Source organism: Rhinopithecus bieti, unplaced genomic scaffold, assembly GCF_001698545.2.
Source record: "Rhinopithecus bieti isolate Rb0 unplaced genomic scaffold, ASM169854v2 scaffold_13400, whole genome shotgun sequence".
Lineage (NCBI taxonomy): Eukaryota > Metazoa > Chordata > Mammalia > Primates > Cercopithecidae > Rhinopithecus > Rhinopithecus bieti.
The window spans coordinates 3,830,702-3,857,063 of NW_016807991.1; the positions used below are offsets into that span (position 1 = coordinate 3,830,702).

A 26,362-nucleotide genomic window follows, 5' to 3' on the forward strand; every position below is an offset into this window, starting at 1 on the left:
AAAAAAAAAAAAAAAAAAAAAATCTTTTTTGGAAGTACTAGATCCGTGTTTAGAATTTGGACGATTTACAGTGGGAAAAGGGAATTTGAAGCGTGGCCTGCCTTTGTCCAGCCCCTGTTCTTCTAGAACCCGAGTTGTTCCAGACATACTTGAAGGGTTTTCAAGAACTGACTTAACCCTCGTTGGTGACATGAGCCATACTGCAAGTGCTTGGTGGCCCCATGGGGCTCCTGGCTACCGTTCTGGGTTCTGGGCTGCTCGGGGCATAAGGCCTGTTCCTGGCCAGGCCAGCGGGCTCCTGTGGGGCATTTCCGCCAGAGTCCTCCAAATTCCAGAGGCTGTTCCCTGAGCTGCCTCTGCTGCTGGGAAAGTGCTTCTGTCCCGGGGAGGCAGCTCCGGCCGCTGACTTCCTGAGGCCTCAGCAACCTGGGGCTGGCTGAAGTCTGGCGGGGCCCCTGGGGGAGCTTGTCCTGCACATCCTACCCCGCTGTCTACTCCCCTTTTCCTGGGAAATGTTTACATTCCAGACACTCAGTTATCTCTATCCAGGGCTTCTCCAGGCTCTGCATTTTTCGCATAGCTGAACAGGGACCTGGGCTGGCCTGGGGGCCGCTGCTGGGCCGTATCTGGGCCCCTGGCTATCCCATTCAGGTATGACCATTTACAGGGCAGACCATGTTCCTGGCAAAGAGTGAGGCCTAAGGCACCCTGGCCCATCCCCTGACCTTTTTGTCCCCAGGCATCCCCCAAAATAGGCACTTGTTGGAGTTCTCTTCCCTGCCTGACCCCAGTATGGGATTCCTTGTGAGAGCCATTGAACTAGACTGACTGATGGGGGAGGCAAGTAGCAATTGGGTTTGCTAAGCTATCATTGCTAGATCTCAACAGGGACTTTCTGCTGCTTTGAGGCCTGGCAGGGCTGCAAAGTCGGAGAGCCCAGGGCCTAAGGAGGCTGTCTCATTCTTGGGACCTTTTTCTGCAGGGCAGAGTCTCTGTGGTTGGTTTTTGTTTTAAGTCTTTAAAGCAACCAGTTGACATAGCATTGGTGTGTGCTGTTGTCACCTAGCTCTGCAGGGCCACTATCCCCTGGGGTGGGAGGTGGCGGTCAGATTGGGGTAACTGATTAAGAAACTGAACTAAAAACCTTCTTGAAGATGGTTTATCACTCGAAATTTGTAGCGTTTATGTTCATACCTTTCTTAACCCACAATGCTATCCTTGGGACATCTGCCCCAGGAAATTCTCAAGTGTTGCAGACAAAGGAGTCCAAGAATGCCATCAACATGGTTGTGATTGCAAACCCTCTAGCAACAAAGTAAATACTCAACAATAAACCCCTGGTGAGTTAGGGTATCTCCAGGTAAAGAATATTCTTTAGCTGTTTTAAAAGTCATTTTAGGCGGGTATGGTGGCTCATACCTGTAATCCCAACACTTTGGGAGGCCGAGGCGGGCAGATCACTTGAGGTCAAGAGGTCAAGACCAGCCTGGCCAACATGGTGAAACCCTATCTCTACTAAAAATACAAAAATTAGCCAGGCATGGTGGCACATGCCTGTAATCCTAGCTCCTGAGGAGGCTGAGGCAGGAGAATCGCTTGAACCTGGGAGGCAGAGTTTGCAGCGAGCTGAGATCGTGCCATTGCACTCTAGGCTGGGTGATGAGCAAAAACTCTGTCTCAAAAAAAAAAAAAGTCATTTTAGGCAGGTTGCAGTGACTCACGCCTATAATCCCAGCACTTTGGGAGGCCTAGGCAGGAGGATCTCTTGAGTCTAGGAGGTCAAGACCGGGCTGGGCAATATGACGAGTACCTGTCTCTGCCAAAAATTAAAAAGTAGCCAGGCGTGGCAGGCGTGGTGGTGCATGCCTGTAGTCCTAGCTACTTGGGAGGCTGGGGTGGGAGGATCGCTTGAGCCTGTGAGGCCAAGGCTACAGTGAGCCGAAATCACGCCACAGCACCCAACCTGGGAAACAGAGTAAGACCCTCAAAAAAAAAAAAAAATTGTTTTTAGGCCAGGCGCGGTGGCTCACACCTGTAATTCCAGCACTTTGGGAGGCCGAGGTGGGCGGATCACGAGGTCAGGAGATGAAGACCATCCTGGCTAACGTGGTGAAACCCCATCTCTACTAAAAGTACAAAAAAATTAGCCAGGCGTGCTGGCGGGCACCTGTAGTCCCAGCTACTCGGGAGGCTGAGGCAGGAGAATGGTGTGAACCTGGGAGGCAAAGCTTGCAGTGAGCCGAGATCACGCTACTGCACTCCAGCCTAGGCGAGAGAGTGAGACTGCATCTCAAAAAAAAAAAAAAATTTTTTTTTAAAGTCATTTTCAAGCTTTTAACAACCTTGGCTGGCTGTAAGTAGGAAAACAGGCTACAAAACTATACCTGTACATTAACTTGTATACATATATCCATATGGCATGATCCCAATTATATCTTTCTAAATATAGACATGAGGCCGGGCACAGTGGCTCACGCCTGTAATCCCAGCACTTTGGGAGGCCGAGACGGGTGGATCACGAGGTCAGGAGATGAAGACCATCCTGGCTAACACAGTGAAACCCCGTCTCTACTGAAAACACAAAAAAATTAGCCGGGCGCTATGGCGGGCGCCTGTAGTCCCAGCTACTCAGGAGGCTGAAGCAGGAGAATGGCATGAACCCAGGAGGTGGAGCTTGCAGTGAGCCAAGATCGTGCCACTGCACTCCAGTCTGGGCGACAGAGCGAGACTCCCTCTCAAAAAAAATAACAAAAAAAAAAATATGTGCAAACATTCACAAATGCAGAAGACTCAAAGGACTTACACCGAGGTGTTAGCAAGGGTTACTTCTGGTTGTGGGAGTCTGGGTAATTTTTGTTCTTAAACGTCTTTATACCTCCCAAGTTTTTCACAGTGTGTGTGTATTACTTCTGTAATAAATGAAAAAACACGTATCTGCAACGACATTCCAGGAATTCCCTTTCTGGAAAGATGGTTGAAACTCGGTGACAGTAAGAGCCTGTGAGACCCAGCTGACTGGGGCCTGGAGGGACCTGGAAGAGCCCAGAGCAGGGCAGGGCCTCCGCGGTACTCTAGGGCCCCGGGTGAGCCCGGAGCTGTGGTGCAACCAAGCTTTTCTCCCGAGAGACCAATGTATCCATTGTTCCACACTCCCCCTACTTTCCCCACCCCACATCCATAAGGCCCCCATGCCACTGAGGAGGGCTGGGTCCGTCACCCAGGGCGCACGTGGTGGAGACACCAAGTCAGTTCCTGGAGAGCATCGAGAGGCTGGCGTGGCGTCCAGGAGGATGAGCTCGAAGGAGTGGCAATGAGGCCAAGGGCAGAGTCACAGAGGGACTGGGGGTGGGGCCTGGTAAGTTTGGGTTAGGCTCCAACACTCAGGTGTCTGGGAGGAACCTGAAAGGTACCAAATCCCTGCTTCCTGCTGGGGTCGTCCAGTGCTGCAGCTCCGGCAGCCATGGTGGTACGAAGGGGAGAGGTCTGCAGGCCCACCCCGAGTGCTTCTCGTTGCAGACGGTGGAGCATGGCTTCCCGCACCAGCCAAGCGCCCTCGGCTACAGCCCGTCCCTGCGCATCCTGGCCATCGGCACCCGTTCTGGAGCCATCAAGCTGTATCCTCCATCCCCTCACTCCCACCCGGGCAGGGCCTTGGGGTGGGTGAGATTTGGGGAAGGACATCTTTTTTTCCTTCCTTGCCCATGGGCTGTTGGGATAAAATGAGACTTTCCTGATTTCCAGCTTTGGACATGATTTTATTCCAAAATGAGGTGGGTATGGTTGATGGTGGAGCAGGCACCTGGGCATGGTGGGATGTGACCCTGTCCTTTGCAGGAGGACAGTGAGGTTTGAAACGGACTGAGGAGATACAGGCTTATTTTGTCCTCTGTGTCCTTTCAAGACCGTTCATGTGGTTTGCTCCCTTTACTCAGTTTCCCCTCTCACTTATTCCTGGAGGTTTCAGGAATCCCCCAGTCCTGGGCAGGGGCTGAGGATGCTGGGGGGCTCAGAAACCTGTTTTGCAGGGGTTGTGTTGGTGGATCCAGGGGTAAGGACCTGATGCCGGTGTCTCAGCCAGTGCTCAGTCAGTGAGTGGCTGGCTGGTGTGTCAGTAGCAAGGCCTGGGCCCTTCTGTGCCCCTGCCTCCCTCAGTTCCCCACCTCACCACCAGAAAAGCAAGTTACAGGGACCCCTCTTGTCGCTAGGGATGTTTTTAATTAAAAAAAATTTTTTTCAGCACTTTGGGAGGCTGAGGCGGGCAGATCAGTTGAGTTCAAGACCAGCCTGGTCAACATGGTAAAACCCTGTCTCTACTAAAAATATTTAAAAAGTTAGCAGGGTGTGGTGGCACATGCCTGTAATTCCAGCTACTTGGGAGGCTGAGGTGGGAAAATCATTTGAACCTGGGAGGCAGAGGTTGCAGTGAGCCGAGACTGCGCCACTGCGCTCCAGCCCGGGCAACAGAGTGAGACTCTCTCTCAAAAACAATTTTTTTTTTTTTTTTTTTTTTTGTGGAGACAAGGTCTTGTGATCTTGCCCAGCCTGGTCTTGAACTCCTGGGCTCAAGCAACTCTCTCGCTTTGGCCTCTCAAAACGCTAGGGTTACAGGCTTGAGTCACCGCACTCCTAGCCTGCAGTTTTGATTTTTAACCTATCATGATAAGAATCAGAGGTGGACTGGCCCCAGGTCCCTATCCACAAGCAGAGGTGGGGTAGCCTTGGGCCAGGAGAGCTGGGCTCAGGCAGCCATCTTCCAAATTCCAGCCCCACCCCCACAGGCAGCAGAGAGTGGAGAGGGCTCCGCCTGGCAGGGACAGTCCTTGCCCGGCCTGAGGCTGGACGTTGTCCAGTTGGGTCATCTTTTATCCAGAACACTGGTTCTGGCCGACTGGGGGCTCCCGGTGTTTTCAGAGAGAAAAACCGGATCAGGTTGGGCACCCCGCCAGTCTGATCTGTGCTCCCAGGGCAGGACCCAAGGGAGTTGAGAGATGAGGGACCACCTCCGATAGCTTGACTGCCACCTCCAGCGGAGCCTGACCTCCCTCTTCCCCTCTGCCCGGTGTGGGGGAGGGGTATGGAGCGCTCGAGTTCCAGGCTGGGCTGGTATACGCAGAGGGCCAGGGCCTTGCTGCTGGCTCAGCCTTCCCTCGCTGGTTAATCATTGCCAGGCCACAGCCAGACTTTGGTTACCAATCCCTGGTGCTGAGGCTGTTGGGGATAGGCCGTGTGTTTTTTCACAGGTGCTACCAAGCGACAGCCAACATGTCTTGCAGCTCAGGATCAGGGTAGCAGCCTGACCATTGCCAGGGTAGGGCTTCACCTTTCTGTGGAGTTGCTCCCACCAGCCTGACTGGGAAAAATCTCCCAGGGATCAGGTCACTGGCCTGGTGCCCCAGGGCCAGGGCTGCTGTGTCTCCTCCCCATCCCAGGCTCCATGCATGGGTCCTGCTGCCTGCGGGGAGGGCAGCCCCTCTCTGTGTTTGCACTCACTGCACGTGGGCCCCGAGGGCCTGGCACTCAAGGTGGGCAGGGGATGGTGTCCAGCCTTCCAGAACTTTCCTGAGCCTGCTGATAGCTATGGAGCCCCGGGCGTGGAGTTCATGGGGCTGCACCGGGAGAACAACGCAGTGACGCAGATCCACCTCCTGCCTGGCCAGGTGAGGGACTTGGGGTGGGACAGGAAGCCACCTCCACACCTTCCTTGCCCTCACTGCTTCCAGCAGGGCTGGTGTGGAGAGGCCAGCATTCAGTGGCCCTGGGTTTGCTGCTGATGGAAAGGCCTGGGACCCCCTCCCTTTCCATAGGTAGGGCTCATGGGCCACCCTGGGAGTGGCCCGGGGGTCTTTGAAACAACCAGCCCGGGCTGGGCGGCCCCAGTGTGTAAAGGCCTTGCTGGGTAGCAAGACCACATGCTCCCATCCCTGTGCCCTCGCCAGTGCCAGCTGGTCACCCTGCTGGATGACAACAGCCTGCACCTTTGGAGCCTGAAGGTCAAGGGCGGAGCATCGGAGCTGCAGGAGGATGAGAGCTTCACACTGCGTGGCCCCCCAGGGTAAGGGCTCAGTCCCCAACCCCTTCCACTCCCAGCCCAGCCTGACCCTTGCCCTTAGCTGTGGAGTGGACTCACCCTTCGTGGGGCCTGTTGCGCCCCTGGCAGTGCCTGGCATGCGTTTGACCCGATGCATCGCCATACTCAGGTAGCTCCGAGGAGTGGGTGGGGCTGCAGCCCACCTCCTCCATCCGCCCACACCCCGTGTTATGCTGGAGGGCCCCTGGCATCTTTCCTACCTCCTAGCCCAGCCTCTGCCATCTGTCTCCTGTCTTGGCAGAAAGTGACCAGTATTTGTCCTGGGCTGAAAGGTTATGAACCCCATGAATTTTTATGGGCTTGTTTTCCTCGGAGTCAGGGGACCCTGTCCATGGGGTCTCCCCTGCTGGGCAGCGGTCAGCTCACGGGCAGCTGTTCTTGTCACAGGGCTGCCCCCAGTGCCACACAGATCACCGTGGTCCTGCCCCATTCCTCGTGCGAACTGCTCTACCTGGGCACCGAGAGCGGCAACGTGTTTGTGGTGCAGCTGCCAGCTTTTCGCGCGCTGGAGGACCGGACCATCAGCTCGGATGCGGTGCTGCAGCGGTGAGCCCAGAGCCCGGCTGCTGTTAACCCCATCCCCTCAAGTTAGGCATGGCTTCTCCCCTTGGTCCCAGGACTCTCTCAGGAGCTGTCATTTCTCTGCTGGGAATTCTATGGGGCTGGCAGGGGAGGCTCTTGGCTTCCTACCTGTCCCCTACTGAGAACCTATTGACCTGTCATAGGTTAGCATCATAGCACTAAAAAGGGGACTTTGGGGGGTCCCTCGTCTAAAGGCCCCAAATGACTGTGTAACGTCACCGACTCTCAGTCCAGTGTCCTTTGCACTTGCCATGGGTTTCAAAACCCCAGGGGCTCCATAGCAGGGAAGTCGGGCCCAGACCTCCCTGCATCACTGGAGCAGCTCCTGGTGCCACCCTGTGCTGTGGGCACTTTGCTGAGGTTCCATTTGCTCGCAGGCTCTGTGGCTAAAAAGCCTTGACCGCCACAGGCATGTGGGTCTATTGAGATCATTTCAGAAGCTTTGCTCCTTGTCGATGGAACTATGATAGAAAGGGAGTCGGATCAGGTCTGGTTGTGGAGAATGGGAGGGGACCCAAAAAAAGAGGGGATAGCGTCTGACAGGATCATGTGGGGGCCGGGTCGCTTGTGGTGGAATGATCTGTGGTTCCAAGGGGCAGGAGGAGGCCAGGGTACTGGCCCCTGGCCCTGCAAGGCTTTGGACTGGGCCCGGGACACACTCCTGCAGCTGGCCAGCCCATCTCTCCAGCGCTGGATGGTAATGAAGCAGGGACCATCTGCCCAGGGCAGGGCATTGCTGGGCTGGGAGGATCCCACTTGGGGCTGTATCCCTCTGAGTGCAGACCTCTGCCTTTCCGGTTCAGCAGGGTAGGGCTGGGGCAGTGTGCCCAAGGTCAGAGCAGAAAACTTTGCAGGATGACAAGTACCACAGTGGGACACAGCCTGTGGGCAGGACGGCGTGGGATGTGCACCCCAGCAGGTGGCCACACCAGTGCCCAGCCTCACCCTGTAGTTAGCTGGTGGAGTCTAGTTGGCAGGGGGGCCCACGTGCCCTGAGAGCCCCTCCTGCCAGTTTATTTTATTTTGTATTATATTTTATTTTTGAGATGGAGTTTCACTCTTGTTGCCCAGGCTGGAATGCAGTGACACGATCTTAGCACACTGCAGCCTCTGCTTCCTGGGTTCAAGTGATTCTCCTGCCTCAGCCTCCCAAGTAGCTGGGATTACAGGCATGTGCCACCACGCCCAGCTAATTTTGTATTTTTAGTAGAGACGGGGTTTCACCATGTTGGTCAGACTAGTCTCAAACTCCCAACCTCAGGTGATCTGCCTGCCTCGGCCTCCCGAAGCGCTGGGATTACAGGCATGAGCCACAGCGCCTGGCCCAGTTTGTTTATTTATTAAAAAAAACAGTAACAACAAAACTTTTTTTTGACAGAGAGTCTTACTCTGTCCCAGGCCGGAGTACAGTGGCACGATCTCAGCTCATCGCAACCTCTGCTTCCCGGGTTCAAATGATTCTCCTGCCTCAGCCTCCCGAGTAGCTGGGATTACAGGCATATGCCATCACGCCCAGCTTGTTTTTGTATTTTTAGTAGAGACGGGATTTCACCATGTTGGCCAGGCTGGTCTCGAACTCCTGACCTCAGGTGATCCACCCACTTCCACGTCCCAAAGTGTTGGGGTTACAGGTGTGAGCCACCGTGCCTGGCCCCTTTTGGCAGTTTACATTATCATCCACTTCATGACACTTATCTAAGTTTTTAAAACGTCCAGCCCTTTAGTCTTGCAGCTCTATCTCTGAGAAGTCTCTGTGTAAAGATACAGGATAACAATGATCATTGTAGGGCTGTTTTTAATGGCAAAAAGTTGGAAGCCCTCTAACTGTCTAACAATTTTCATCTGTATAAGGGCATTATTTGCATTTATTAAGAATATCTAGATGGGCACAGTTGCTCACACTTGTAATCTCGGCCCTTTTGGAGACTGAGATGGGAGGGTTGCTTGAGGCCAGGAATTTGAGACCAGCCTGGGCAACATAGCAAGACCCTGTCTCTCCCCACAAAAAATAAAAATTAATTGGGCAAGGTGGCACACGCTTGTGGTCTTAGCTACTTGGGAGGTGAGAGGATCACTTGAGCCCAGGAGTTGGAGGCTGCAGTGAGCCATGATCAGGTCACTACCCTCCAGCCTGAGTGACAGAATGAGATCCTGTCTCTAAAAAAATTAAAAATTAGGCCGGTCTCAGTGGCTCACGCCTGTAATCCCAGCACTTTGGGAGGCGGAGATGGGTGGATCGCCTGAGGTCAGGAGTTTGAGACCAGCCTGGCCAACATCGCGAAACCCCGTCTCTACTAAAAATACAAAAAATTAGCCTGGCATGGTCGTGGGTACCTGTAATCTCAGATACTCGGGAGGCCAGATACTCAGATACTCAGATACCAGGAGAATCGCTTGAACCCGGGAGGTGGAGGTTGCAGTGAGCCAAGGTCGCACCACTGCACTCCAGCCTGGGCAACAGAGCAAGACTCCATCTCAAAAAAAAAAAAATTAAAAATTAAATATTAAAGTCCCCTTCAACTCTCACTCTCGATTCAGACTCTAATGTCAGTGAGGTCAGTGCTAGCTGTAGATGTGCCAGGTATAGATAATGTGGAGAGCTTGGGTTTAGTGTGGCTTGGGTCCAGGCTGGGTGCGCTTCCCACATCCTCGCTGTTGGCTCTTGGTCCTGTGCCTGATGCCTTGTGGTTTTTTTGTTGGCTGCAACACCTCCAGCCCTCAGGTCAGCATTCCAGGCCTGGAGACGGGGAGGGGTCAAAGCTCCAGGGCCAGGCCAACTCACAGAGTTTTGTTTTATGGGGCTGAAAACTTCTTTATTATTGAACACTCCCTTTTGCAAAATGCACTGAATATGAATGTACAGTTTAACAGATTCTTGTAGAGCATCCTTACAGCCATCCCCCCAGACATAGAAATAGAACTTTGATGCCCTCCGGGGCCTCACGCACCCTTGCTAGTCAAGGCTCCCTCTTTCCCCACGTTGACGTTTCCAGAAGTCACTGCCTTGCCTTGCCTTATAGTTGTACCGCCTGTGTTTACATCACTGGAGGTTGTCTCCATGTCCCTGTCTTGTTCTACATGCTGCCCCTCTCCCCTTGGTGACATGTCCTAGCCATCTTTCCTTTTTTTTTTTGAAATGGAGTGTCACTCTGTCACCCAGGCTGGAGTGCAGTGGCGTGATCTCGGCTCACTGCGATCTCTGCCTCCTGGGTTCAAGCATTTCTCCTGCCTCCACCTCCGGCGTAGCTGGGATTACAGGCATCTGCCACCATGCCCGGCTAATTTTTTGTATTTTAGTAGAGACAGGGTTTTGCCATGTTGGCCAGGCTGGTCTCGAACTCCTGACCTCAAATGACGTGCCCACCTTGGGCTCCCAAAGTGCTGGGATTACAGGCATAAGCCACCACACTCAGCCATCCACCGCGCCCAGCCCCTAGCCATATTTCCATGCTGGCACATGGAGCAGCCACCTCTGCATAGGGAGCCCTGTGGCTGTGCCATGCTGGGGCCATTCCCCGGCGGATGGCATCGGAGGCTCACGGCACTCCCCTCGCCCAGGTTGCCAGAGGAGGCCCGCCACCGGCGGGTGTTCGAGATGGTGGAGGCGCTGCAGGAGCACCCTCGAGACCCCAACCAGATCCTCATCGGCTACAGCCGAGGTCTTGTTGTCATCTGGGACCTGCAGGGCAGCCGTGTGCTCTACCACTTCCTCAGCAGCCAGGTAGGCAGTGCCCAGGACATGGCGGGCGCCGTGTTGCTGTCCCAGGGCCCCATGTGGCACATACACGCTCTGCACAGAGGCATGGGGTGCAGGCGATGGGGTGCTGCCTTGGTCCAGCGTGCTGCCCTCTGTCTCTCTCCTCCTCCTCCATAGCAACTGGAGAACATCTGGTGGCAGCGGGATGGCCGCCTACTCGTCAGCTGTCACTCCGATGGCAGCTACTGCCAGTGGCCCGTGTCCAGCGACGCCCAGCAACCAGAGCCTCTCCGCAGCCTCGTGCCTTACGGTCAGTGTTTCACCCGCCAGGCAGAGCCCACCCCAGTGCCTCCTGGATTCAGGTGCAGGATGCTCAACTCTGAAGCAAACTCCAGGGCAGGAGAGGGTAAAGGCTTTGTCCAAAGCCACACAGCAGCGTTCCCCTCACCCAGTTTCTTGGGGAACTTCTCAGAGCAAGAGTCCCAAGCACAGATCTACCACGTGGATATGGGCATGAGCTTGAGGCACCTGTGCCTGTGGGGACTGACACTTGTCTGAGAGTTGGAGGATCTGTTCAAGCCGATTTCTTTCCTTTCAGGTCCCTTTCCTTGCAAAGCGATTACCAAAATCCTCTGGCTGACCACTAGGCAGGGGTAGGTATCCGCGCTGGTCCTCTTTCCTCTCCAGAGCCTTCCTGGAGGGCTGGAAAGGTCACTTAGGCCTCTGCCTGGGAAGATGGTGCCAGTGAACACTCTCAGGTCCCATGTTGGGGTCTTGGACACCAGGGAGGGTTGAGAGGGTAGATGCTATTCACGTCTTTGAGCGGCCCAATTCCTGCCAAGTTCATTCCTGCTCCTTCCTCCCACCCTCCCAGAGAGACGGTGCTGAGCGGCAGGTCTCAAATTCCTTTAGTGGCAGCCCTATTTCTTCTGACAAAATCACTTTGGATGATGTTCAAACAGAATTGGGGCAGGGCTGGGCACGGNCTTGGTCCTGTGCCTGATGCCTTGTGGTTTTTTTGTTGGCTGCAACACCTCCAGCCCTCAGGTCAGCATTCCAGGCCTGGAGACGGGGGAGGGGTCAAAGCTCCAGGGCCAGGCCAACTCACAGAGTTTTGTTTTATGGGGCTGAAAAACTTCTTTATTATTGAACACTCCCTTTTGCAAAAATGCACTGAATATGAATGTACAGTTTAACAGATTCTTGTAGAGCATCCTTACAGCCATCCCCCCAGACATAGAAATAGAACTTTGATGCCCTCCGGGGGCCTCACGCACCCTTGCTAGTCAAGGCTCCCTCTTTCCCCCACGTTGACGTTTCCAGAAGTCACTGCCTTGCCTTGCCTTATAGTTGTACCGCCTGTGTTTACATCACTGGAGGTTGTCTCCATGTCCCTGTCTTGTTCTACATGCTGCCCCCTCTCCCCTTGGTGACATGTCCTAGCCATCTTTCCTTTTTTTTTTTGAAATGGAGTGTCACTCTGTCACCCAGGCTGGAGTGCAGTGGCGTGATCTCGGCTCACTGCGATCTCTGCCTCCTGGGTTCAAGCATTTCTCCTGCCTCCACCTCCGGCGTAGCTGGGATTACAGGCATCTGCCACCATGCCCGGCTAATTTTTTGTATTTTTAGTAGAGACAGGGTTTTGCCATGTTGGCCAGGCTGGTCTCGAACTCCTGACCTCAAATGACGTGCCCACCTTGGGCTCCCAAAGTGCTGGGATTACAGGCATAAGCCACCACACTCAGCCATCCACCGCGCCCAGCCCCTAGCCATATTTCCATGCTGGCACATGGAGCAGCCACCTCTGCATAGGGAGCCCTGTGGCTGTGCCATGCTGGGGGCCATTCCCCCGGCGGATGGCATCGGAGGCTCACGGCACTCCCCTCGCCCAGGTTGCCAGAGGAGGCCCGCCACCGGCGGGTGTTCGAGATGGTGGAGGCGCTGCAGGAGCACCCTCGAGACCCCAACCAGATCCTCATCGGCTACAGCCGAGGTCTTGTTGTCATCTGGGACCTGCAGGGCAGCCGTGTGCTCTACCACTTCCTCAGCAGCCAGGTAGGCAGTGCCCAGGACATGGCGGGCGCCGTGTTGCTGTCCCAGGGCCCCATGTGGCACATACACGCTCTGCACAGAGGCATGGGGTGCAGGCGATGGGGGTGCTGCCTTGGTCCAGCGTGCTGCCCTCTGTCTCTCTCCTCCTCCTCCATAGCAACTGGAGAACATCTGGTGGCAGCGGGATGGCCGCCTACTCGTCAGCTGTCACTCCGATGGCAGCTACTGCCAGTGGCCCGTGTCCAGCGACGCCCAGCAACCAGAGCCTCTCCGCAGCCTCGTGCCTTACGGTCAGTGTTTCACCCGCCAGGCAGAGCCCACCCCCAGTGCCTCCTGGATTCAGGTGCAGGATGCTCAACTCTGAAGCAAACTCCAGGGCAGGAGAGGGTAAAGGCTTTGTCCAAAGCCACACAGCAGCGTTCCCCTCACCCAGTTTCTTGGGGGAACTTCTCAGAGCAAGAGTCCCAAGCACAGATCTACCACGTGGATATGGGCATGAGCTTGAGGCACCTGTGCCTGTGGGGACTGACACTTGTCTGAGAGTTGGAGGATCTGTTCAAGCCGATTTCTTTCCTTTCAGGTCCCTTTCCTTGCAAAGCGATTACCAAAATCCTCTGGCTGACCACTAGGCAGGGGTAGGTATCCGCGCTGGTCCTCTTTCCTCTCCAGAGCCTTCCTGGAGGGCTGGAAAGGTCACTTAGGCCTCTGCCTGGGAAGATGGTGCCAGTGAACACTCTCAGGTCCCATGTTGGGGTCTTGGACACCAGGGAGGGTTGAGAGGGTAGATGCTATTCACGTCTTTGAGCGGCCCAATTCCTGCCAAGTTCATTCCTGCTCCTTCCTCCCACCCTCCCAGAGAGACGGTGCTGAGCGGCAGGTCTCAAATTCCTTTAGTGGCAGCCCTATTTCTTCTGACAAAATCACTTTGGATGATGTTCAAACAGAATTGGGGGCAGGGCTGGGCACGGTGGCTCACGCCTGTAATCCCAGCACTTTGGGAGGCCGAGACGGGCGGTTCGCAAGGTCAGGAGATTGAGACCATCCTGGCTAACACGGTGAAACCCCATCTCTACTAAAAATACAAAAAACTAGCCGGGTGAGGTGGTGGGCGCCTGTAGTCCCAGCTGCTTGGGAGGCTGAGGCAGGAGAATGGCGGGAACCCGGGAGGCGGAGCTTGCAGTGAGCTGAGATCCGGCCACTGTACTCCAGCCTGGGCGACAGAGCGAGACTCCGTCTCAAAAAAAAAAAAAAAGAATTGGGGGGAGCACCCAGCTTGAGGCAGGAGTGGCTGCCAAGACTCAGAGCCACCAGCCTGGATGCCTCTCACCTTACCCCCAAGTACTCCTGGCCTGTAGCAGTTGGAAGGAGATGGGGTCCAGTCTCCCCTGCTCCTGGGGACCTTGACTGAGTGGTCACTTTGATCGCTGGTCTATGGCTGTTGAGGCCTTGCCAGGAGCCCCAGCCCACTGCTGCTTCTCTGTGCCTGCCAGGTTGCCCTTCATCATCTTCCAGGGCGGCATGCCACGGGCCAGCTACGGGGACCGCCACTGCATCTCAGTGATCCACGATGGCCAGCAGACGGCCTTTGACTTCACCTCCCGTGTCATCGACTTTACTGTCCTCACAGAGGCGGACCCTGCAGCCGGTAGGAGAGCTTCAGGAGTGGGTGCCCAGGGTTAGGTGTGGGAGGTGTGGGGCAGGGTCATCAGTAAAGACAGGGCCAGGTGCAGTGGCTCCTGCCTGTAACCCCAGCACTTTGGGAGGCCAAGGTGGGAGGATCGCTTGAGCCCAGCAGTTCAAGTCCAGCCTGGACAACACAGGGAGACCCTTGTCTCTACAAAAAATTAAAAAATTAGCCGGGTGTCGTGGCACATACCTGTAGTCCCAGCGACTCAGGAGGCTGAGGTGGGAGGATCACTTGAGCCCGGGAGGTGGAGGTTGCGGCAAGCCAGGAGCATGCCACTGCACTCAGCCTGGGTGACATAGCCAGACCATGTCTCCAAAAAAAAAAAAGGGGCTCTGCACAAGTGTTCCTAAGCCTACCGCTGTCCCTTAGCCTTACTGCGCCCCAAGGTGAAGTGTCATCAAGGCCTCCAGCTCCTTCCTCTGCCTCTCTGCCACCCTCCCCAGCTAGAGACCCAGCCCAGCCACACCTCCTCCCTGCCCTGGGCTCTCTGCCCTTTCCAGACTGCAATGGCACTTAGCCCACGGGGAGCTGATCTGTACTGTTGGATTTAACACCCACCCTGCTGAGGCAAAAGGGTCCTAGCTTAGAGATGGCAAAGCCCGCCTTCTGGGCAGGGCAGACGTTGGCTGTGCAGCCTCCTGGAGCTCCAGCAGGACCGGCAGAGCCCTGAGTCAGCCTCGTAAATAGTGTGACAGGCAAGACCAGAAAAGGCTGCTGTTGACACCTGGAGAGGAGGCCTGCAGGAGCTCTCCAGCAGGGAGGGCCCTCTCCTAATGACGCTGGCCTGAAAGGGCCTGAGGCCGAAAGGTGAGGGGGCGGGGCTGTTCAGAACACCTGGTCTGTGTACTCACGGCCTCTACCCTGTTCAGGGGAACCCCAAACCTGCTTTTCTTTCTTTCTCAGCCTCTCTTCCCTCCTCACACCCTGGATGCTGAGAGCAAGGCCCAGCTCTGCTCTTTCCACAACATTCGGGCCATGTTGGCACAGAGCAGGGGCCTCTTGGGCTATGGTGGCCACACTCCCCAGGCTGAGTTACCTGATTCCCAGCGGAAAGGTCAGGAAGGGAGGGGAGAAACTTGCTGAGCTACAAATTCGAGATTGCTGGGGCTTTCTAGGACAGGCCACCTTCCTGCAGTTGTCCCTCTGTGTCCCCAACTCCCCACAGTCCGGCAGGCCAGGAGATGGATGCCTGATAAGCAGTGCTTCCCTCAGATGATACATGGGCACCCTGAGGCTCTCACGTGATGGTTCTGCCGTGCCGGGTTGTGACCCAGCTGGCCCTGGTAGGCTTTCCTGTTTAATGAACAACTGCTACATGCCAGGCCCTGCTCTAGAAACAGATGGGGCCCCTGTTCCCATGGAACTTAGATCTGAGTATGTGGACAGAGTGAGCAGGTTGCCAAATAATGTCAGAGGTAAGAAAAAAGACAGGCAGAGGACAGCAGTGCTGGTTTTGACGAGGGTTAGCAAGGCCTCCCTGATAAGGGGACATATTTGTGCAGACACAGGAACAGTCTGAGAGAGGGCTTGCCCCATAGGGACATGGAGTGCAGACTGAGCTGGGAGGGCTCTTGGCTTGCTCCAGTGAGGTAGGGGCGAAGAGAGGGCAGAATGGCCCCTGTACGGGTCCAGACGTGGCCAGCACCAGATCGTATAGAGCCGTGGAGGCACGGTAAGGACTTAGGATTTCAGGGAGATGAGGGCCTGAGCAGGGGTGCCATGATCTAGCCTCTGCTCTAAAAGGATCTGTCTGGCTGCCATGTGGGGAACACAGAGTGGAGCCAAGACGGGAACCCTGTGAGAGTCGAGGGAGAGGTGACCTCGGCTTGGGCTGCGGTGCCGGCCGTGGGGCTGACAGAAGGTGGCTGGGGTTACATTGTCTTTTCTAACATTCAGCATTGACTGAGGGGCCGGGTCAGGGCTCACAGACTGTTGCTATAAAGTGCTGGGTGGCTTTCTTCACCACAGCTACTCAGCCTAATGTCACTGCAGAGCACATGTAGCCACAGACAACACAAGGGGTGTATCTGTGTTCCAGGACAGCCGTATTGACAGGAAGAGGCAGGAGGCCAGATTTGGCCCTCGGGCTGTAATTTGTTGGCTCCTTGTCTAGGGAGAGGTGAGTGAGGGGAGGAGAGATCAGTCAAGGATGACATGAGGGTTTACTGGAAGCACCAGGAATCCTGGAGAAGGTAGTGGCAAGAGGGTGCAGCAAGCTCAGCTGGGCGGGAATCAAATCTGAGGACTTAATCTCTCCTCTGATCTCCAGACCCATAAGGGAGATGCCGAGTACACAGCCGGGGCTTATGGGTCTGGAGTTCAGAGGAGAGATCAGGAAGGTGTCCATTTGGAGTCATCCATGCAGAGATGTGTGAAGGCTGCTCAATGATTTTGAAGTTTAAAGAAAAAAAAAAAGAGGCCAGGCGCAGTGGCTCATGCCTATAATCCCAGCACTTTGGGAGGCCAAGATGGGCAGATCACGAGGTCAGGAGATCAAGACCATCCTGGCTAACACAGTGAAACCCCGTGTCTACTAAAAATACAACAACAACAACAAAAAAACTAGCCGAGCATGGTGGCAGGCACCTGTAGTCCCAGCTACTCGGGAGGCTGAGGCAGGAGAATGGTGTGAACCCGGGAGGCGGAGCTTGCAGTGAGCCGAGCTCACACCACTGCACTCCAGCCTGGGTGATAGAGCGAGACTCCGTCTCAACAAAAAAAAAAAGAAAAAGAGAGAGATGTGAAACTAGGGGCCCTGAGGAGGCTGCCCAGGTGGTGAGGAAGACAGAAGAGAAGCCATGGGAAAGCTGAGCCCAGGCACCTCAAGCCTTGGAGGCATGGAGTTTGGTGGGGATCTGGCCAAGAACACCTGGGAGCAGCCAGCGGGCAGCAGACCCCAGAGGAGCAGGGAGGACAAGCGCTTCAAAGAGGCAGCGTCAGCCAGGGGCAGTGGCTCAGCTGTAATCCTAGCACTTTGGGAGGCCGAGGAGGGCAGATCACCTGAGGTTAGAGGTTCGAGACCAGCCTGGCCAACATGATGAAACCCTGTCTCTACTAAAAATACAAAATTAGCCAGGCATTGGTGGCACGTGCCTGTAATCCCAGCTACTCGAGAGGCTGAGGCAGGAGAATCGCTTGAACCTGGGAGGCAGAGGTTGTGGTGAGCCGAGATCATGCCATTGCACTCCAGCCTGGGCAACAAGAGCGAAACGCCATCTCAGAAAAAATAAAAAAGAAAAACACAAAACTTAGCCAGGCGTGGTGGTGGGCGCCTGTAATCCCAGCTACTCAGGAGGCTGAGGCAGGAGAATCGCTTGAACCCTGGAGGCAGAGGTTGCAGTGAGCCGAGATCGCACCACTGCACTCCAGCCTGGGTGACAGAGAAAGACTCCATCTCAAAAAAAAAAGAGGAAAAAAAGCCTAGGCACGGTGGCTCATGCCTGTAATCCCAGCATTTTGGGAGGCCGAGGTGGGCAGATCACTTGAGCCCAGGAGTTCAACACCAGCCCGCTCGCTACCAAAAATACAAAAGTTAGCTGGGTATCGTGGCTCACACTTGTAATCCCAGCTACTTGGGAGCTTGAGGCAGGAGGATCGCTTGAACCGGGAGGTGGAGGTTGCAATGAGCCAAGATCACACCACTGTACTCCAGCCTGGGCAACAGAATGTGAGACCCTGTCTCAAGAAAAGAAAAGAAAAAAAAAAANCGGGAGGCGGAGCTTGCAGTGAGCCGAGCTCACACCACTGCACTCCAGCCTGGGTGATAGAGCGAGACTCCGTCTCAACAAAAAAAAAAAGAAAAGAGAGAGATGTGAAACTAGGGGCCCTGAGGAGGCTGCCCAGGTGGTGAGGAAGACAGAAGAGAAGCCATGGGAAAGCTGAGCCCAGGCACCTCAAGCCTTGGAGGCATGGAGTTTGGTGGGGATCTGGCCAAGAACACCTGGGAGCAGCCAGCGGGCAGCAGACCCCAGAGGAGCAGGGAGGACAAGCGCTTCAAAGAGGCAGCGTCAGCCAGGGGCAGTGGCTCAGCTGTAATCCTAGCACTTTGGGAGGCCGAGGAGGGCAGATCACCTGAGGTTAGAGGTTCGAGACCAGCCTGGCCAACATGATGAAACCCTGTCTCTACTAAAATACAAAATTAGCCAGGCATTGGTGGCACGTGCCTGTAATCCCAGCTACTCGAGAGGCTGAGGCAGGAGAATCGCTTGAACCTGGGAGGCAGAGGTTGTGGTGAGCCGAGATCATGCCATTGCACTCCAGCCTGGGCAACAAGAGCGAAACGCCATCTCAGAAAAAATAAAAAAGAAAACACAAAACTTAGCCAGGCGTGGTGGTGGGCGCCTGTAATCCCAGCTACTCAGGAGGCTGAGGCAGGAGAATCGCTTGAACCCTGGAGGCAGAGGTTGCAGTGAGCCGAGATCGCACCACTGCACTCCAGCCTGGGTGACAGAGAAAGACTCCATCTCAAAAAAAAAAGAGGAAAAAAAGCCTAGGCACGGTGGCTCATGCCTGTAATCCCAGCATTTTGGGAGGCCGAGGTGGGCAGATCACTTGAGCCCAGGAGTTCAACACCAGCCCGCTCGCTACCAAAATACAAAAGTTAGCTGGGTATCGTGGCTCACACTTGTAATCCCAGCTACTTGGGAGCTTGAGGCAGGAGGATCGCTTGAACCGGGAGGTGGAGGTTGCAATGAGCCAAGATCACACCACTGTACTCCAGCCTGGGCAACAGAATGTGAGACCCTGTCTCAAGAAAAGAAAAGAAAAAAAAAAAACCATAAATGGTTTCATCGTCCAGTGCACGTTTATTGAACACTAGCTGGGGCCAGGCCTGAGTGAGGTGAGGTGATTGTGTGCAGTAAAGAAAATGCCACCCCTAGCAACTGGTGTGCCGAAGACCACGCTTGCCGCTGCCTGTTGGGAGAGGCTTGGCAGGCGCATCTGAGCAGGGAGAGCAGGTCCCATGGAGGAGGAACCAAGGAAGAGGGTTGGCAGGCCCACCCTCTGGGGTTCCTGTCCTGGTTGGGACTCTGCCTTCCAGCCAGGTGTATCCCCTCCAGGAGCCCTGTGCCAGGTAGCTCTCAGCAGCTTTGCACACAGAGCCAGGGCTGCTGCCCACACCTGCTGCCCTTCTGGAGGTGGAAAGGCTTTGCTCAAGCAGCCAAGAACAGGGCTTTCTGGACCTGCAGATGCCCTGGCTCTAACCCTGGAGCTTCTGATTCCGCAGGGCTGGGCTGCTTCCTCCTGGCCCCAGCCCCTGATCCTTGGCCTGTACCCCAGCCTTTGATGACCCCTGTGCCCTGGTGGTGCTGGCTGAGGAGGAGCTGGTGGTGATTGACCTGCAGACAGCAGGCTGGCCACCGGTCCAGCTGCCCTACCTGGCTTCCCTGCACTGTTCCGCCATCACCTGCTCCCACCACGTCTCCAACATCCCCCTGAAGCTGTGGGAGCGGATCATTGCCGCCGGCAGCCAGCAGAACGCACACTTCTCCACCATGGTAGGTCCGGCCCTGGCCCAGCCCCACCCCAAGGCCCGCCCCAAGACAAACTCTCCCACAGACTTCTTGGTCTCTTTTCTAGGAGTGGCCAATTGACGGTGGCACCAGCCTGACCCCAGCCCCACCCCAGAGGGATCTGCTGCTCACAGGGTAGGGGACTTCGATGCTACCCTTCCTCTCCCCAGGAGGATGTGTGGGGTGGGAGCAGAGCCCTGAGGTGGACGAACCAGCTCCTGGGCACCCGGGCCGGCGTCCCTCTCATGCCCGGCAGATGGGCTCTGCCCACAGGCACGAGGACGGCACGGTGCGGTTCTGGGATGCCTCAGGTGTCTGCTTGCGGCTGCTGTACAAACTCAGCACAGTGCGCGTGTTCCTCACCGACACGGACCCCAACGAGAACCTCAGTGCCCAGGGCGAGGACGAGTGGCCCCCACTCCGCAAGGTGAGGCGAGGAGCCTGGGACCCAGGAAGGGCAGAGGCCAGCTGGGTCCAGCCCCCATGGCCGCTCAGAGGGCCCCTCCCCTTCTCCAGGTGGGCTCCTTTGACCCCTACAGTGATGACCCCCGGCTGGGCATCCAGAAGATCTTCCTCTGCAAGTACAGTGGCTACCTGGCTGTGGCAGGCACGGCAGGGCAGGTAGCAGGCTGGGCTGGGGAGGGGGAGCTGGGGAGGAGTGGTGGATGACTGGGACCAGCAGGGACAGGAGCCAGCCACCTGCCTGATGCACATTCTGTGTCCTGTGCTTTTCCAGTGGACGGAGGTGGCTTGATCCCCTTGGCGGGAGGTCCCTGGGACGGTTGTTTCTTCTCCAGAAATCAGAATTAAGGGTGGGCCGGGCATGGTGGCTCACGCCTATAATCCCAGCACTTTGGGAGACCAAGGCAGGCAGATCACCTGAGGTCAGGAGTTCGAGACCAGCCTGGACAACATGGTGAAACCTCATCTCTACTAAAAATACAAAACTTAGCCAGGCGTGGTGGTGTGTGCCTGTAATCTCAGCTACTGGAAGGCTGAGGCAGGAGAATCACTTGAACCCAGGAGGCAGAGGTTGCAGTGAGCCAAGATCGTGCCACCGCACTCCAGCCTGGGCAACAGAGCACGACTCGTCTCAAAAAAATAAATAAATAAAAAATAATTAAGAGTTGAGGTTGGACGGAGGCCTCTCCCTGCTTGAGCCTTGGGCCTTGGCCTGGGTTCAGCTCCTTTGCTGTCCCCACTAGTAGCGTCCTGTGGCCCTGCCGTCCCTTTGCTGAGGGCTTGCTGAGCCGCCTGCCACCCCGCCCAGGTGCTGGTACTGGAACTGAATGATGAGGCAGCGGAGCAGGCTGTGGAGCAGGTGGAGGCCGACCTGCTGCAAGACCAAGAGGGCTACCGCTGGAAGGGGCACGAGCGCCTGGCAGCCCGCTCAGGGCCTGTGCGCTTTGAGCCTGGCTTTCAGCCCTTCGTGTTGGTACAGTGCCAGCCCCCAGCTGTGGTCACCTCCTTGGCCCTGCACTCTGAGTGGCGGCTCGTGGCCTTCGGCACCAGCCATGGCTTTGGCCTCTTTGATCACCAGCAGCGGCGGCAGGTCTTTGTTAAGTGAGCAGGGCAGCTGGGGCCGGGGGCTGGGAGTGGGGCCCCCAGGACCTAGCAGCATTGACAGCCTGCCATCCCCCCAAGGTGCACGCTGCACCCCAGTGACCAGCTGGCCTTGGAGGGCCCATTGTCCCGCGTAAAGTCCCTCAAGAAGTCCTTGCGTCAGTCATTCCGCCGGATGCGTCGGAGCCGGGTGTCCAGCCGGAAGCGGCGCCCGGCTGGCCCCTCAGGAGAGGTAAGGCCCGAGGGGAGGTTGTGGCTGGCCATCCACCCAGGTTCGGCTCAGAGCAGCCAGCAGGGGTCACACGGCCCCTGCTCCCCAGGCTTGACGGGCTACAAACAAGACTCAGGGTCCAGGTCGCATGGGTTTGCTGCCATGTGCGACCTCAGACAGGTCACGCTGCTTCTCTCTGCCTCAGCTTCCTGAGCAGAAAGGCAGTAACTGTAATGCTTACCCTAGAACTAATCCCCAGTAAACGTCAGTGATTTCCTTTTTCTCTCTACAACGTGCTGGGGACCCAGGTAGTCTCCCCCAAGGGCACCTCCCACTTGGACAAGGTTCCTCCTAGACACAGACCTGGCAGGTGGCTGGCATGGCCAGCCTTCTGATGCAAGGATCGGCATTGAACAAAGCACTGTCCCTGGGGAGGGGAGGCCAGAGCTGACCCTTAGGCTGGCCCACCCCTTGCAGGTGCAGGAGGGGAGCGCCAAGACTGAGCGGCCAGGTCTCCAGAACATGGAGCTGGCACCTGTGCAGCGCAAGATCGAGGCTCGCTCGGCAGAGGACTCCTTCACAGGCTTCGTCCGGACCCTGTACTTTGCTGACACCTACCTGAGGGACAGTGAGTGACCAGCCCGGGACTGGGGGACGGGGGGCAGTAGATACCCCCTGACCTGGGGGCATGCCGAGGGCTGCTGCCTGCCTGGCTGGTAGGACCTAAGAGGGTTTCCCCTTGTGAGCAGGGGCAGACTGCAGCCCCTGCCTACTTCCTTCCCTCCCCTGCCTGGGCCTCCAAGTCAGCTTGCCTTGGCTTTATATCCAGGCTGCAGCACCCTTTAGAAGCATAGCCTCAGACCCATCACTTAGCCTTTCAGGGCCTCAGCTTGCTCCTCTGTAAAATGAGGGAGTGATAGCTTCCTCCTAGAGCAGCTGTGACGATCGGGGATGGCGGAGCCTACTGGCCTCCGAGAACACGTCTCTCCCTGGCTGGTTCTCCCCTGCTATATTGCAGCGAGGGCTGAGCTGACCTGGGACTGGGGTCTTCTGTGTTGCGGCCTGTGTGGTTGTCAGAGAGCCTTCCAGCCTCTCCCAGGAGGGAAAACCTGGGAGTAAGCCCTGGTTGCCCAGCTCCACCTGACTCCCACGCCAAGGGTCAGACACCCAAACATGGCTTCTCGGCAGGCTCCCGCCACTGCCCCTCGCTGTGGGCTGGCACCAACGGGGGCACCATCTATGCCTTCTCCCTGCGTGTGCCCCCAGCTGAGCGGAGAATGGATGAGCCTGTGCGGGCAGAGCAGGGTGAGTGCTGGGCAGGGAGAGCAGAGGGTGCTCGGGCTGCCTGGGCTAGGGCCAGGGAGTGGCTCCAGCCCCACTACCCCCACACAGTCCCACTACCCACCTCCTCCCCGTAGCTAAGGAGATCCAGCTGATGCACCGGGCGCCGGTGGTGGGCATCCTGGTGCTCGACGGACACAGCGTACCCCTTCCCGAGCCCCTCGAAGTGGCCCATGATCTGTCGAAGAGCCCTGACATGCAGGGAAGCCACCAGCTGCTCGTTGTGTCGGAGGAGCAGTTCAAGGTGCCACACGGGCAGCGGCGGGTCTCCCTGGGACTCCCCGGAACATCCAGGAGGCTCGGACCTTGGGCACAAATGATGGCTGGGCCTCAGCTTGTTTGCATTAGTGTCTGAGGGGCTGCAGAAGCACAGGAAATAAGGGAGAGGGGAGTCTCATGTGAGGACACTGAGGTAGGACCTATGTCTGTGGAAGGGATAAAATCCAGACTGGAGGCCAGGCTCATGCCTATAATCCCAGCACTTTGGGAGGCCAGATCACAAGGTCAGGAGTTCAAGACCAGCCTGGCCAACATGGTGAAACCCCAACTCTACTAAAAATACAAAAAAAAATTAGCCCGGCGTGATGGCGGCCATCTGTAATCCCAGCTCTACTCGGGAGACTGAGGCAGGAGAATTGCTTGAGGTGGAGGTTGCAGTAAGCCGAGATCACGCTACTGTACTTCAGCCTGGGCAACAGAGCAAGACTCTATCTCGGAAAAAAAAAAAGGTTGGGCGCGGTGGCTTCCACCTGTAATCCCAGCACTTTGGGAGGCCGAGGCAGGCAGATCACGAGGTCAGGAGATCAAGACCATCCTGGCTAACATGGTGAAACCCCATCCCTACTAAAAATACAGAAATTTAGCCGGGTGTGGTAGCGGGCTCCTGTAATCCCAGCTACTTGGGAAGCTGAGGCAGGAGAATGATGTGAACCTGGGAGGCGGAGCTTGCAGTGAGCTGAGATCACACCACTGTACTCCAGCCTGGGCGACAGAGCAAGACTCTGTCTCAAAAAAAAAAAAAAAAATTCCAGACAGGGAAGTCAGTGACCTCGGCATCCCCCCAGGCTGTGTCTGTGCCTCTGAGAGCCAAGGGTTTGCCAGGACCCCAGGAGGCATGCGGGGAGGGGAGGCCCCAGCACCTAAAGCACCGCGCAGGAGAACTGGTTTGGCCATGGGCATGAACGACCACCCCGCACCCCCAGGTGTTCACGCTGCCCAAGGTGAGTGCCAAGCTCAAGCTGAAGCTGACGGCCCTGGAGGGCTCAAGGGTGAGGCGGGTCAGCGTGGCCCACTTCGGCAGTCGTCGCGCTGAGGACTATGGGGAGCACCACCTGGCAGTCCTCACCAATCTGGGTGACATCCAGGTGGTGTCGCTGCCACTGCTGAAGCCCCAGGTGCGCTACAGCTGCATCCGCCGGGAGGACGTCAGTGGCATCGCCTCCTGCGTCTTCACCAAATATGGCCAAGGTGTTCGAGCCGGGCTGGGCGGGTGTGGGGGCCCCGGGCCCTGCAGGGACGGGAAGGGTGGCCAAGGGTGTTGTGGCCATGGCCAGACTGGATGGGCCTTAAGCGGAGAACTGCGAGGGAACACTAGCCCCTACTCCCCCAGGTTGGGAAGCGGCCTTGGCAGCCACCAGGCCAGGCCACTAGCATTGCCCCCACCCCCCAGGCTTCTACCTGATCTCACCCTCGGAGTTCGAGCGCTTCTCTCTCTCCACCAAGTGGCTGGTGGAGCCCCGGTGTCTGGTGGATTCAGCAGAAACCAAGAACCACCGCCCTGGTAACGGGGCAGGCCCCAAGAAGGCCCCGAGCCGAGCCAGGTGAGTGAAAGGGCCAGAGGCCTCTCCTGCCCCTCCTTGCCCTCTCTGAGATACCCTGAGGCTCCCACTGCTGCCTGGCCAGAGACACCTCCCCACAAGCTCAGCCCACCGTCCCAGGCTCTGGCTCTCTATACCTCTTCGCGTGCCCCTTGCCCCGTGCAAGCTGGCAGTCCAGGGCAGGACTCAGTTTACCTCCCAGGCTCTCCTGCTCAGGGCAGGCTGCACCATTGACTTTGTTCTTCATGGGACCAGGGCTCTCAGAGCCGGGCAGGGAGCCTAGAGGCCCTGGTCCTCACTGTCTCTCTCCCCACAGGAACTCAGGGACTCAGAGTGATGGCGAGGGTAAGACAGGCCTCCTGGGCCCATGCACACCTGGGCCACACCCTGCCCAGACCTGGGGCTGGACGGGAGGGAAGGGGTCCTGAGTGAGCAGGTAGTGTTTGGGCTGGGAGTAGAGATGGCATTCCTTCCAGCCCTGGGCTTCCACATCCCGACCTCAGTAAGGAGAGAGCCAGGCCGAGGAGGGCCCAGGCGGGGCTCCCTGACCCGGCCTCTACCTTCCAGAGAAGCAGCCCGGCTTGGTGATGGAGCACCCTCTGCTCAGTGATGAGAGTGAGTTGGGTGGGAGAGCATGGGGCTGGCAGGAGGGGTGGGGAAGGGGGGGTCAGGGTCAAGGGAGGCTGGGCAGGCCGTTACCCTGAGGCAGGGGACAGATCCATCCCACACCCATGGTGAAAGGGGGTGGAAAGGCTGTGGCTGGCCGCCCCAAGTGCTTCAGTGGGCCTCTGTTCCCGCCCGGCCTGCAGGAGTCCTGAAGGAAATCCAGAGCACACTGGAGGGAGACCGCGGGTGAGGCGCCGCCCAGGCTGGCTGGGGGGGCCCGAGGCTCTGCCAGGGGGCTTGGGAGCACTGAGAGTGGAGGCCCCCTGAGGTCATGACTCCCCTGTCTTTGCCCATGCAGGAGCCTCAACTGGCATTCACGTCGAGCGGCCATGGGGTGCAGCCTCAGCAATGGCGGAGGTGGGGGCTCTGGACTTGAGTGCAGTTGCCGGATGTGCTGGGAAGGAATGGGAGGAAGAGCCCTGGCCCCACTCCCCTGGATCCCACAGGGGCCGACACATGCCCTGATGACCTGGAAAGCACCATGTCTGGGCTCAGTGTGGGCGGCTGGGGCACCCCGTCCTGCCCAGGGTGATCTTGAGCTGTCCCTGTGTGTCCTTCAGCAGAGTGAGTGGCTGAGCGTCCAGGCTGCACGATGAGCACACACTACTACTGATGGCCTTTTGGAGGTCCCTGCCCCAGCCGGAGAGGCCGGTGCACAGGGCCACACCAGGGGATAGGGGTGCCCCGGTTTCCACAATGCAGCTGCTCCAGGCCTCGGGAGAGGAGAGGCCCCGGCCCCTGGGGCTGCCCTTCCCGGGCCTCGTCTGTCTGGGTCCTTTGGTCAATGTTGCACAGTTTTTATTGCCCCATCCCTTTTGTAGTGGGCTGGGGTTTAAGTTATACATGTTAACTGCCTCTGGGTGAAAAGTTTTAATAAACATCTATGACCTCTTCACTGGACTGGTCCACCTACTCTAATATTTCAGTTGTGTAGAAATTTTCCATGTGAATACAACGTGGGAGCCGGTACCCTGCCTGTCCCCTGAGGCTCTAGCCCTGGCCTGGGCTGACGTCAGGAGAATCCACTTTGGGAGGCGTGTGAATCAAACGGCTGAGTTGTGTCTGAGCCCGGCTGCGCCTTCCCTCTCCGGGAACACATGGCAAGCACGAACCATCTGCCTTACTTGTTTCCCTGGGTCCTGGCT

The 26,362-nt window shown here is 56.9% G+C and overlaps 1 protein-coding gene across 9 annotated transcripts in view; it reads left to right on the forward strand.

The window, feature by feature from the left end:
* LLGL2 (LLGL scribble cell polarity complex component 2) overlaps positions 1-26,112 on the forward strand; it is a 57,871-nt gene extending 31,759 nt beyond the window's left edge. The window contains exons 3-26 of one of the 9 annotated variants that reach the window (XM_017884666.1): positions 3,517-3,614; positions 5,576-5,657; positions 5,937-6,052; positions 6,476-6,634; positions 10,229-10,391; positions 10,545-10,677; positions 10,966-11,020; positions 13,910-14,064; positions 19,387-19,604; positions 19,687-19,754; positions 19,893-20,046; positions 20,136-20,240; positions 20,890-21,182; positions 21,264-21,414; positions 21,871-22,021; positions 22,582-22,698; positions 22,812-22,978; positions 23,937-24,201; positions 24,404-24,554; positions 24,868-24,896; positions 25,119-25,166; positions 25,361-25,403; positions 25,516-25,574; positions 25,778-26,112. In XM_017884666.1, coding sequence (XP_017740155.1) covers positions 3,517-3,614; positions 5,576-5,657; positions 5,937-6,052; positions 6,476-6,634; positions 10,229-10,391; positions 10,545-10,677; positions 10,966-11,020; positions 13,910-14,064; positions 19,387-19,604; positions 19,687-19,754; positions 19,893-20,046; positions 20,136-20,240; positions 20,890-21,182; positions 21,264-21,414; positions 21,871-22,021; positions 22,582-22,698; positions 22,812-22,978; positions 23,937-24,201; positions 24,404-24,554; positions 24,868-24,896; positions 25,119-25,166; positions 25,361-25,403; positions 25,516-25,574; positions 25,778-25,785 — 2,988 coding nt within the window. In that variant the 3' untranslated portion in view covers positions 25,786-26,112. Of the gene's footprint in view, positions 1-3,516; positions 3,615-5,575; positions 5,658-5,936; positions 6,053-6,475; positions 6,635-10,228; positions 10,392-10,544; positions 10,678-10,965; positions 11,021-12,116; positions 12,423-12,576; positions 12,710-12,999; positions 13,055-13,909; positions 14,065-19,386; positions 19,605-19,686; positions 19,755-19,892; positions 20,047-20,135; positions 20,241-20,889; positions 21,183-21,263; positions 21,415-21,870; positions 22,022-22,581; positions 22,699-22,811; positions 22,979-23,936; positions 24,202-24,403; positions 24,555-24,867; positions 24,897-25,118; positions 25,167-25,360; positions 25,404-25,515 lie in introns of those variants that run through there. The other 8 variants (XM_017884667.1, XM_017884664.1, XM_017884661.1 and 5 more) reach the window with 8 other exon arrangements.
* The last annotated feature ends 250 nt before the right edge of the window (positions 26,113-26,362 follow it).